The sequence below is a fragment of the Danio rerio genome, chromosome 5 (assembly GCF_052040795.2).
Source record: "Danio rerio strain M-AB ecotype USA chromosome 5, GRCz13ab, whole genome shotgun sequence".
Lineage (NCBI taxonomy): Eukaryota > Metazoa > Chordata > Actinopteri > Cypriniformes > Danionidae > Danio > Danio rerio.
The window spans coordinates 31,854,903-31,868,630 of record NC_141025.1 but is presented as its reverse complement, the minus strand read 5'-3'; the positions used below and the strand labels follow the sequence as shown (position 1 = coordinate 31,868,630).

The window sequence follows — 13,728 nt, the reverse complement described above, 5'->3', positions numbered from 1 at the left end:
ATGGGTGGGTGACAGCTATAGCTCCAGCTCTGACTTTATAGCCACAGACTTGATGTGTGACTGAGGTCTTGCAAACTCAATATATCTCAAAAGGGAATTAGAGGCGATTTTAAATATCATGGCATTGTATATTCAGTATCTAATGGGCTTTACAACCCACAGACTGCAATTCTGTTAAAGCACAAGTGCTAACACTACTGCTTTTCTTTATTTAGATCCTCAAAACCGACAGCTCTGAAGTTTCCAGATGAACATTAGTACCCTGTGCCATCCACGCATACTGTAACATATTCTGAAAGTATTTCAGATGCCCACACAATTTGTCACGCAATCAGCTGAGCAATTAAGAGATTGTACACAATGACATGGTAGAGGCACTTATACAGAAAAAGAAAACTACGTCATGTCAAGTCGTCTTTATTACCGCTTTGTACAATCAATGTAGATACTGATCAAAGCTGCAGTTCTTGAGGCTCCTATAATTGAGGCCAAATTATAATAGTAAAAATTCAACACCCTTTAAGTATATACATGTTTTGTCCATTCAATGAACATCCAGTCAGAAGTACTTCCTGAACATTACACCAACATAATATAACATTGATTTTCAAAATCACAAACAGTAACATTTTAACATTTTTACTTTAATTTTGAGTTTTTTGTTGTATGGATTGCACCGTAAAAAAGTTTCAGCAATGAATTAGTACATCAATATGATGTGTATATATATATATATATATATATATATATATATATATATATATATATATATATATATATATATATATATATATATATATTATTACTGGAGATTTAATTTCAGTAACAGATTTTAAACCCATTGTAATGAACAGACATAGTTGAAAAAAAATCCTGATCTAAAGCTTACGGTGTTACAAAAGATTTTAAACTTTAATTAGTAAGCACAATCCCTCTTTTTTACATACAGTCTATAAAATTTTGGCAAACATATCAATAAATGTGAATAAAAACATTATAAATGTGTCTGGAGTGAAGTGATGCCATGCTGCTTTTCAGTGGAGTGGATTTATTTCAAATTGCAACATGCTGTGCCTTACTGCCATTTGATTGAATGACAATCGTCCACACTTATGGATTGCAGGCTTAAAATTGGATGAAATGCTCAGGAACCACAACAAACATGAGCTGACATGTGATGTTTGTTGTAATGGACACAAGGTCTGAAGGGGTTAACAAGGATGAATGGGTAAATAATAAAAAGTTTAATAATAATATTTAATTTGGGGTGGGATATATTTAATAAATTGTAAATAAACTATTGCCAAATTTTGTTTAATTACTGCATTAAAAGATTACATAATTCTGGCTTCATCACAAAAAGGAATGGATATTAAATGAAAAATCTTATACAATATGAATAATAGTTTACAGAAATATATAAACAGTCAAATAAAATGACGAAAATAAAACTCAAACAAGTTATAAAAATATAAGACCAATTTATTGAAATGGTAAAAGTAAAACATACAAAATATATATTTTACAGAAACTAAATAAAAATACAGAAATTAATTAATATTATATATTTTTATATCAAAATGTAGAAATCCTTATATAATAAAATTATATTATATTTTTTTATTTGATTTCTTATGTCATTATTATTAATGAAAAAAATGAGAAATTGATCAAAATATATTTAGAAACTTAAAAAAGAAGCATCTTTTTTTTTTTATAACTGCAAATCTACAGTCACGGCACACTGCTTGGCAAAAGCAATCTTAAATGAAGAATATTTTTGCATGTTTATGTTTATTTAAGTTATCAGTCTTAACACATAAGGGAATCATGGGTAGAAAGTAAATTAGGGAAACCAAAACAGGGAATTGTAAAGCTTCCTCGTCATTTAGAAGAATAAGGATTCACAAGCAGACATCGACAGAATTTGTATCAACTTTTTTAGTTTCCATCTGCACAAGTGGGATTTTAGTTTTTCCAAAAAAGAACTGAAATTGTTATTTTTACAATGACTTCAATGTATCAGGAAACAAATAAAGAAAGAAAGTTAAACATGTCCGCTTCTGTTTTCTTTTTTCCAGTCTTCATCTGCAGTTTCATGGTGGCCGCCCCCATTTTTGGTTACCTGGGGGATCGCTTCAACAGAAAGATCATCCTGAGCTGTGGAATCTTTTTCTGGTCCGCTGTGACGCTGCTAAGCTCTTTCATTACCAAAGAAGTAAGCATCACATATTCCCTCCTCTACAAGCATCATCCTAAACTTTAAATGTGTCCTCTCAACCGCTTAAAGACATCATGTCATCCTGACAATCTTTTTAGGAGAAGCTTTTAAAATATAAATGTAGCTTGTTTGTACCCAGAAAGGTTTGCATTGGTTCCTGCAGTGCTCGTTTGGGTATTTTTAGAAGCATCTCTAGAGCTCATTCAGTTTCTGGCTCATTTGAGAGCGCTTTGAAACGACACTCTAGTCATTCAACATAACAGCATGAAGAAAAGTCAGTCTACTTCATCATTTACATGTCTCTCACTCTTGCACTCTCTCTCACCCTTTGCTTTTTCCTTTTCCCGTTTGCTAAGATGAAATGATTAAATGACATGCTCACTTAGCATAACACTAGGATTGTCTCTGAAGACCTCTTGCTATAAACGAGACCGATGTTTGTCTTCTCTCTTCTATATCTTTTACTCTGTTTAATCTTTCCTTTATTCACACACTGTGTCATTAGGAGATCACAGCTGTAAAGACTGTGTAAAAGCCACTAAAACTAAACATACATCGAATATTCACCAAAATGATCGACAGAGAAAACTAATGTAAAAACGAGCCAAAAATACCATCTGATATACTGAGGGGGACAATCACATGAATGCATTATTTAAAGCATGCCACAAAACAAAGACCTCGCTGCTACATATAACATAAATTGTATTTATTACGCAATGTCAGATGACTGAGCTCTGAACGATCTTAGGCCCCGTTTACACTAATGCGTTTTAGTTTGAAAACACATAAGTTTTTCTATGGTTACGCCAACCGTCCACACTACGCCGGAGTTCTCGAGCGCCGAAAACGGAGCGTTTCGAAAACGCTGGAGAGGCCGTTTTCATTCTGAAACGCTGCTGCTCCGTCTCAGTGTGGATGATGGAAAACGGAGACATCTGAAAACGGAGGCGGGGCTGCAGACATTCGCCTCTCTGATTGGGGCTTTTCCTGAATATTAAGTAGCCTAACACACACAGTTCATTCCTGCATTCTCTCCGTGTAAGTTCAGACTTCGCAAGTTTGATCAAGGCTGCATCTCTTCTTCTCAGTTTGATATGGAAAAGCAGACTATACCGAGGACACGGGTAAATCTTCAAAGGGAACAGTGTACTTTATAACTTCATTCACATCACCCTTGCTACGTTGTTTCACTTTCTCAACAATAAAATGTGAACATGATTTAAGGAACTGCCTATTTTCATTTTAATATTAGCAACTTAGACAGCAGAAATGTTGAGGCGTCGTGCTGCACATATGAGTATCATCTTCACTGTGTGGATATTTATAACAAAACGGAGCCGATAACAACTGCCTCCTTTCAATTTCAGTGAAAATACGAAACACACCCTCTCTTTTGCTGAATATCAGTTTTAATAATCGATAATGGCCATTATAAAAGTATTACATACAATAAGTTTATACATTATAGGAATTAAAGGCAAGCGATCAGTCAATATACAGAATGTACGTGGTTACATTAATCATTGACTTATCTTTGCGATCAGCCAAAACACGTTACCTGAGAACAAGTAATAGATTCCAATGCCCAAAGTCAGGGAATATGTCGTTAGATAAAGACAACAAGATGAATGAAATATCCCGTTTAATAAATAAATATAGTGAGATTAGATCCAGCGGGAGATGCTTAATGAGAAGTCCGACTAGCACAGCTCTCATCTGGGTAGATGGGCTGCAGCGCTTGCCTGAGAGTGTCTGTGGGGTCACGTGATGTGCGTTTTCAGCGTTTTGGTGTGGACGGAGAGCAGTTCAGAAACGCTGGGTAAAACGCGAGTGTGGACGCGGATCGTTTTTCATTCTAAAACGCCGTTTTAAAACTAAAACGCACTACTGTAAACGGGGCCTTAATGTCTCCAACAATGCCTAGACCTACATAATAGAAAACAATTACAAGGAAAATGTTAATGCTTATAAAAAGGTCTGAGGTAATCCGACGTGCACACTCATTTTTTTCTTACTGTAAAAACACCACCAAACATAATTGATGTCAACTTAATCATACAAGTTTATGGAATTGAATAACAATACGACAACTGCAACTAACCATTACAATTTTTCTAGCAAAATTGTCAATAAAATGTGGTTATTTTATTGGCTTGTGTTAATTTTTTATTACATATATTTATATATGTATATTAAAGTTACTTATTTTAAAACAATACATTTTTACTTTACATTAAAAAAGTATTTTAAAAATACTTTATTATACTATATTACTTTATTTATTAAAATAATAATGTAATATAATATACAGTAATATATTAAAATATAATATAATGCATTATAATATACAGTAATATAGTATGTTATGTAATGTAATATAATATATACAAATATAATATAATAAAATATATAATAATAATAATAATAATAATAAATATTATTAATAAAAATAATATAATATATTATAAAATAATATAATATAATATAATATAATATAATATAATATAATATAATATAATATAATATAATATAATATAATTAGATGTATTTACATTAGATTAACATTTTTTTGTTTCAGTCCCCAAAAACCGGCTGTAGGGGTTACCACAGCAACTATACGTTACCTACAGTAGAGTGCATAAATGTATGTGCTTGTGGTAAACAGAAATTTATACAAAGAAATTGAGACAACAAGCAAGTCAACCCAAGGACGGCAGACAAAATCATGAAATCATAATTGACAACTATTGTCTAAAATCCCTCACAGAAAGTCTAAGTCTCATTGTGTGTGTGGTCCAGTCTCCAGGGAAGTTATTGCAACAGAGATAGGCAGTGGCAGCTAATTAAAAGCCAATGTTAATGAGAGGAAGACTGCAAAATGACAGTGGAGGAATGTTCCTTGTGGCTGCACTAACTGATCTGACTGAAATCTTCTGACATGGTGCATGTGTTTACGTGCAGTTTTGTTCTTATTAGCCTTTTTCCGCAGTCTTTATGTAAAAGACGCATGTAAGTGTGTGTGTGTGTGGTTGGGATATGACGAATGAACTCCAGGGGGGGTATAAACGCATTAATCCCTCCAATCTGCAATGCTGAGTCGATACTGACAGGACAAGCCAGCCTGCATCAAAGTCACATGATCCGCACACACATGCACATATGCATACATGAGCCTGGAGACTGCAGATTTCCCTTTATCTGTCAATCACACGACCCACAGCAGCGCATTGTTATATAACACTCTCTACCAGATCATCTCGTATTTACACACAAGCTCATCATCACCATCACGTTAACGTTACAACGTTACTGCAATGTTGCCGCAAGGGCTGGCTTACAATATTCATCACCATCATAAGGAGCGTATTGGGTTTCATAAGAACACACAGGCATGATACAAATTTAAAAAAAAAAACTATGAGATAAAGAAATCGTCTTATGGAATTAGAAATCTGAGTGTGGTTTTTGATGAAAATAGTAGGTTGTCCATCATAGATTCGCTTTGCTTTAAGATGGAATATCTTTGTATGGCTTAAACTGACCAGCGGATCTATTCGTCATGCAAAATCCCTCTTTAAAATACTCAACGCACAGCTTCCTTTAATGAGATTTCTAAAGGCTTTGGGCAGAGATAGTCAATTCGCTGCACTGAGTTGTTGCAACAACATTGAAAAAGACTTTTTTTGCTAATAAAAATCATGATCCGAATCCAAAGTGAAAATTGAAAGCTAGACTTCAAGATGTCTGTTTCCCATGCAAATTCCCTCAGCCATATTTAACTTTATTGCTTTGCTTCTGTCAGATGACAAGAAAACAAAACGTCAGGGGGTGTCAACTCGGTGGTGGTGGTTTATTCAGTTAGATATGCACATATTCGTGCATGTATTTGAAATCTCATGTTTATGTAAATGGTTGAGGGATGAGGGAAATCAGATGTGCACAGACAGTCCTGCAGTAGTGCAGAGCCATGAATTGGTTGAGGATTGGAGCAGAGACAACGAGACGAATGCTTTGACTTTGTTGTTCAACCTTGGGCTTTCAGAATTCTCAAAATAAATACTGAATTGTGAGTGTAAAAAAAATTAAATCATGTTATTGAAGTCCTAAACACACCTAATTACATTTATATCCAGTTTGAAGATTCACATTTACACTGTAAATATTATAATAAAACAATTTAAAGAGATAAATAACTGTTTCTATGCAAATTAGGCTGCTTTAATGAGTTAAAGTACATGTAAATTATTTATTTTGGTTTAGTACTGCACAGTGACAACATAAATGCATATTAGGTCATTTAAAAACATTATTATAATATAACACTACAATAAAAAAAACTATATAACGCAATTAAATAGGTGGCGTGGTGGCACAGTGGGTAGCACGTTTGCCTCACAGCAAGAATATCGCTGGTTCGATCCTCTGCTGGGTCATTCGGCATTTCTGTGTGAAGTTTGCATGTTTCCCTGTGCTCACGTGGGTTTCCTCCGGGTGCTCCGGTTTCCCCTCCAGTCCAAAGACATACACTATTGGTGTATTGGATAGGCTAAATTGTCCGTAGTGTATGTGTGTTAATGGAAGCGTACGGGTGTTTCCCAGTGATGGGTTGCAGCTGGAAGGGCATCTGCTGCATAAAACATGTGCTGGATAAGTTGGCAGTTCATTCCACTGTGGCGACCCCAGATTAATGAAGGGACTAAGCCGAAAAGAATGAATGAATGAATGATAATGCAATTAATGGCTATGTAATAACAAACAAACAAACAGACAAATAAATAAATAAACAAACAAACAAATAAATAATATAAACACAATATATCCTACTGAACAGTCAAATCGTAAAGCTTCAAGATCATATATCATCTCACAATGAATGTCACATACAGTAAATGTGTGTGTTTTTTTCACCTCAACTAACCGCTCTCCAGAAGTGTGCATGTACATGAATTTTTCATGTGTGAGCTAATGTTGAGGTGAAAGAAGGGAAGGTTGTGTAATAAACAAACCGACCCTGGTCCACACTCTTTTACTCGCTCACAGCCCTTCTGTCAATAAACAAGCAGCACACAGCTTTTGTCATTTTTAAGCAGAGTCACGAAAAGCAGGAAAGCAGCTGAAAGAGAGAGGGAGGGATAGATGGAGAAATCCTCTCAGTGCCAGAGGAGAACCCAGCCTGCTGCAGTCGCTCGCTGCTGATTCCTGTCACGTATACTAAAGAAATTCCCCTGCTGAGAATTATGTAACATCCAACAACAAGTAAAGTTGTTTTTCGTTCGGCTGTATGTATGTCGTGGGGCTGCTGTCACACCAAAGACCGTCAGGTGGAAAAGAATTAAAGATGATAAGCAGGGAGTAAGAGAGTAAAGAAATCGAAAGTGACCATCGGATGTCCAGAAGACTTGTAGTTTAGTCATTCATTGATCTGCCATGTTGATGCAAAAGGAAATCATAAATTAAAATAATATAAGCAAAACATGTATACATTTGCTTAGGGAGAAAACAAATTGTTGTTGCATAAATGCTTTAAATCTACATAATCACATTTCATTTTTTGGTAAATCAATTATTCTAATTAGCACTCATTAAATTATTCAACTCCATTGAGCTACTAATAGTAAAATCAAGTAATAGTACATTAACTAATAGTAAAGACTGACATTAAAAAAACATATATCTTTAAAGTAAATTTCTTTTGATCAAAGAATCATAACTTAAGCCTAAATCACAATAAATGAATAAACAAATAAATAAATAAATGAATATATTTATAGTGTATTTTATGTAAGCACATTAATGACTATATTTACACTAATTAAAAAAATAAATAAAAAATAAGTAAATAAATATTAAACAAGTGCAAACCCCAATTTTGTTTTACTTCAATGCAGATTGTATTTACACTTTTTAAAATATATATTAATTCATTCATTAATTAAGTTAAAATAAATTAAAAACAAATGCCAACACCAATTTTGTATTACATCTATGCATAAACTTATATTTACACTGTTTAAAAAAATAATAAATTGATGGATGAATGAATGAATGAATGAATGAATAAATGAATGAATGAATGAATTAATTAATAATATTAAAAATAAATGCAAAACCCAATTTTGTTTTACTTCTATGCAGATCCTTATATTTACACTATTTAAATACATACATACATACATACATACATACATACATACATACATACATAGATCGATGGATGGATGGATGGATGGATGGATGGATGGATGGATGGATAATATTAAAAACAAATTCAAAACCCCAATTTTGTTTTACTTTATGAAGATCCTTATATTCACACTATTTAAATAAATAAATAAATAAATAAATGGATGGATGGATGAATGGATGGATCATGGATGTATGGATAAATAATATTAAAAACAAATGCGAAACCCTATTTTGTTTTACCTAATGCAGATCCTTATATTTACAGTTTAAAACAGACAGACAGACAGACAGATAGATGAATGAATGAACAAATAAATATAAAAAACAAATGCAAACCCCAATTCTGTTTTACTTCTTTGCAGATCCTTATATTTACACTATTTAAATAAACAAAAAAATAAATAAAAAAATAAAAAAATAAAAAAATAAATAAACAAAAATAAATAAACAAAAATAAATTAATAATTAAATATTAAAAACAAATGCCAAGCCCAATTTTGTTTTATCCTTTTAGGTGTGTATGTATATATGTATACATGTTGTGTATTTTATTTAAGTAAGCATATTAACGACTATATTTAGACTATAGACTGCATATAGCTATCGCTATGTGCAAACAAACATACTCTCATCTCATTACAGGAAGCTTGTTAGTACACAAAAATCTGTCATACCAGCATCTGGCAGGTCAGGTGCCTTTGTAAGCCCTCTCAGGAGATGGAAGCGTGCTTTGACACATTAGTGTATGTGTGTGTTTGTGTGTACATGTGTGTGCACCATCTATGAGCATCATATCATAAACGGATGGCCTGCTGTCTCTAGAGAACGTCCATATTTTTGCTCTTTACATTTTCCTCAGTCCATCATTGTTGGGTGTGTCCAGAGACTCCCCGCGGCTGGCAGTAATAAAAATGAGATATTATGAAAGAGAGGAAAAAAAAGAGGTCAAACCGTAAAGAGAAATAGACTGTGAGCAGAAGCAACAGAGGAATATATATCTAGCCTCCTCAGTTGGATGACTGCCAGGGTGACCCAAATACTCAACAGCAGTATGGATGTCCATTACACACCCACGGCTAAACGTCTTCACACAAACGACTATATATACAGCGAGTCTAGGCCATTTCAGGGAAGGGTGGTTTCTTAGTCTGGCTTCCTTCCTCTGTGATAGAGGTCAGAGGACAACAGCCACATGTTCCCACTCTTTCAGAAATGCAGGACACTTGCTGCTCGTCTGCCACATGCTCAGTTTTGATAATGAATGTTAAACTTCTTAGCGGTCTCAATATCAACAGATTTATGAAAAGATCAGTCTGACAGTTGGCATCTACAAAGCTCCGTTTAAATGGCATGATTTTTAATATCAGTTATCACAGTCATTGTGTCAGATTGTGTCATTTTCTGTAGATAAAATTTGCTGTGTCATGGGAAACAAATTTTGCTTCTCTATCAATCATCATGTGACATATACGATGTGCATTCTGTCATCAAGAAGCTGCATAAATGATAAAAGTCTGTTATTGTCTGATTTGTTACTGTGCATTCACACGGGGCTTCAGTGGCAACGCTTGACCGAGAGTGTGTCTGAAGTTGGGGCTGATGCGATTGTCATAGCAGCATCAGCCAATGAAATTAGTCCGCAACCGGCTACTTTCTGAGCTTGGGTATTTGCACGAAGCGATCTGATTGGCTAACGCTTCCGTTGGCACTTGAAAAGTTGAACAACGCCTGACGTCACCCATTCAAAGTGAATGGGAAGCATTGATGCTGACGCCCCGCATGAATGGGGCATTAGTTTACATGCTAATTTCAGTACTCAGTCAAAAGGTTGCAGAAGTGCCTTAGCTATCAATTGAAAACCAGGGTGCAGTTTGGAGGATTGACCCCCTTAATTAACGCTTGATCAACCCTGAAAGACGTCAAAACAAGGTCAGGGCTCGAAATTGCGACCATTTTGGTCGCATATGCGCCCGAAAATTAATCTATGCGACCTCATAATATATATGGGAGCATTAGTGCGACTGCTGATAATGGTTGTAGTGCGACCTGTTTTGATTTTTTGTAAAAACGTGCTGAATCGCTCTTCCCTGCCGCTATATTGGTTCATATTAGCTGTCATTCACTCAAGGTATTCCGCTGTCAGATGACAGGGAAGGAGCTTTTATGACCACGGGAAATGCAAACGGCTGAAGAGTAAAAAATTAAAGCACAAAGGTTTGAAAACCCCACCTAAAGTTGAGGCGCAGATGAAAGCGATCATGACACGTCACGTGGTGAATAATGATCCGCCAGTGAGTACGCGCTTCCTGGAGAAGGTGCCCGAATCTCCATGTGTTGCATTCACTGCGTGTTCAGCGCAAACGTCCGCTAAAAGTCAGAAGAAGCTCGCCTTTACTAAGTTTACACTGAAACTGCGGCTCATAACAAAGACCGGATTTGCGCCGATGGTTAGCGCAATAATCTTGCGCTGCCTACTTATTAATTGGGTCGGCTGACTCGCCAGCTTTTCCACAAACACAGAAAAATGAAGATCAGCTCAGACTGAACCTTTAAATTGACACAAACTGAAACCAAAACTTTAAAAGAGTGATAGAAGTGAGACTTTACTTTCTTTCTTTTGTCTATTCTTTTTTAAGGTGTATATTATTTTTTTATTTATTTACTGATGACTGCTTTGCAGCTTTCATCATTGAACTGAATGATTTATTATAATCTTTTGTTTGTTTTGTAGCAGAAATATTATTTATTAAATTGACATGCATATAAAAACAGCAGCACCAAATAAATATTTCTTACTGCAATGCTTCATTTTGATTTGATGCAAACTATACAATTATTTTTCATAAAGTAACAGACTTTTTATAGCATATAACCTACATTCATGCACATTTAAGGCAGCATCATAATGAGAAATGGAATTCATTACTATTATTGTCATTTTCATCATCATTAATATTCTATAATTATTAGACATTCATTTTGGAATTATTGCACACAAATATCAATGTCTTCGCAGCATTAGTTAGATAGTTGTTTCTGGTTTTTGTTAGTCCTATTAATGTTGTTTTAAAATACAATAAATCCCTTAAAAAACAATTTGCAGCTGTGCTCATTCATTTTTGGTGGGTGCTCCTAAATTTTTTCTGGTGCTCCTAAAAAATTTTTGGTGCTCCTAAATATTTGAAGTTGGGAGCACCGGTGCTACCAAGTAAAAAAGTTAATTTCGAGCCCTGAAGGTGTATGAGGGGAGGGGAAAATGGGGGTCAGCCATAGTGAGAAATAGTTTAAGCTGATCAGTATTTTAAATAATAATGTTAGTGATTAAAATAACAGATATTATAAATATACATTTGACCAACACTATAATGGTCTTACTGATCACCCATATAGCAGTCTGAAACTAGACCGTCATGATGTCCCGGTGCTCCCTATGGCCAGTCCGCCCCTGTGTGCTCCTACTGGTCATTGTCACTCATGTAAAAGAACTCATCATATAAAATGGGGGAAATAATCAAACATGCTAGACTTTCTGCAATGACATTGTAAAACTAGAAATGACATTGGTTGTTATGCACTATGACACACTATAGTACATAAGAAGAAACATTTGAATCTTGTGTCCTAATGCCAGTTTATTATTTTAGAATCCTCATAAAACTCTATGTCAAGTAAATTATGCTGAAATCAGGTAAAATCATGTAATCTGAACAGAGCTTTAGGCGACTTTCATAGCAGAAATAAACAGGCTCCACAATGGACTCAGAAAATTATGATCTGTAGAAGTTAAATGTCAAGGAATGTGAGCCATGTTTTGTTGACAAGCTATGAATAATTGAAAAAAAAATCCTTTTCTGAAAACGTTCTGATCATATAAACTTTTCTTTTGCAGTATTACTGGTTGTTAGTGCTGTCCAGATGCTTGGTAGGCATTGGAGAATCAAGCTACTCATCTATCTCTCCGACTATCATTGGAGACCTGTTCACGAACAACAAAAGGACTGTGATGCTCTCTGTCTTCTACCTGGCCATCCCACTGGGAAGGTGAGTCCCAAAAATGTTGAGCAATACTAATTTGCTTTCTTTTCAGTCCAATACATTCAAAGCAAAACACAGACTCAGACTACAGGAGTTTTTTTTTCATACACTGATATGTTTTCCAAGAAATTGTTTAAAGACAGTTGGTTTGCTGTTGCTAAACTTCAACAAATAGCAAGTGATTTTCTCAGTCCAATGAATAAGTACACTAGCAGTCATATGTTGCTTACTAAATCATAATTAATAATCATTCTGATTTGACATTGATTTAAATGCCCTGACGTGTTTGTGAGCAAATTGAGAGGTTAACAATTTGATCTATTACCTCATATTACCAAATTATCTGGGTTGAATATCAGAACTGACTGAGGCTGTGGACAAGATCTTATCTTAGATTGTTGGAAGGGCTGAATCATGGATAAGCTGGTGGATGAACTACCCAACCGTACATATTTTAACCACCAATACTGAAAATCGTAATATACATTAAAGCATTTAAAGTCAGGTTAGGTGAACTGCGACTGACGAGAACTGCTTCTGACAGCCAGACAATCTCAGATATCATCTGAACTCAGTAAAGGTCAGTTGTGGAGAATTGAGCTCAGCGACCGAGTGCGCTTTGGGTGGTCACCGCCTCAAACGGTCCAAATAGACAATGATATTCTAAATCTGTCGTTGCTGTAAAAGACTTAACGCTCACCTATTTCGGTCACTTAACACAGGCTGTGGCATTTTATGTTGCTTACTGAGGTGGAAAAAGCCTGGAGAGAAAAGGGGGTGGAAAAGCAGAGGAAAGGTGATAAAAAATGAATGCATGTATGTATGTGCGATTTATTCTGCATTGCATTCTGATGGGAGAGATTATGTAGAGTAGAAAAACTAATACTCAAGTGGCCGAATAACACCAAGTGGCTAAACTAGGCAAAAGAAATATCTGAACGCAGCAGCTGTCGCAATTAGACCTGTTCTTAGAGCTAGTAATAGTATCGATGAGAGATTGAGTGCAGTTAGCGGAAAGGACGAGATGGAAAAATAGCTGGCCCAGGAGAGTTGTGGTATTTGTGGACTAACTGGGTTCGGTCCTAACAAAACGATCGACGGTACAAACAATAAGAGGTGAAAGACCGGAGCACTGCAGTATGCCGCCTCACTTCCTGTCTATGTGCTGTGTTTATCAGGTTGTTACTGTTTCCAGGAAGTGACTTCAGCCATCAGAGAAAGGTTTTGCAGGAAATTTTAGTCCTCTTTTGGGCATGGAAAAACACTTTAGTTGCTAATAAACA

At 35.2% G+C, this 13,728-nt stretch overlaps 1 protein-coding gene and 1 long non-coding RNA gene across 11 annotated transcripts in view; one reads left to right on the top strand and one right to left on the bottom strand.

Moving 5' to 3' along the window:
- LOC147844013 (uncharacterized) overlaps positions 1–13,728 on the bottom strand; it is a 187,318-nt gene that overhangs the window by 110,998 nt on the left and 62,592 nt on the right. The gene's annotated exons all lie outside the window — the stretch shown is intronic.
- The window catches only part of spns2 (SPNS lysolipid transporter 2, sphingosine-1-phosphate), a 116,904-nt gene that overhangs the window by 66,222 nt on the left and 36,954 nt on the right, over positions 1–13,728 (top strand). For 3 of the 4 annotated variants that reach the window (XR_015490446.1, XR_015490447.1, NM_001083847.1), the window contains 2 exon segments: positions 2,082–2,218; positions 12,300–12,451. Coding sequence is in view for 2 of the 4 variants with exons in the window: in NM_001083847.1 (NP_001077316.1) it covers positions 2,082–2,218; positions 12,300–12,451 (289 nt within the window). In the remaining 2 variants the exon portion in view is untranslated. 4 annotated transcript variants of the gene reach the window in all.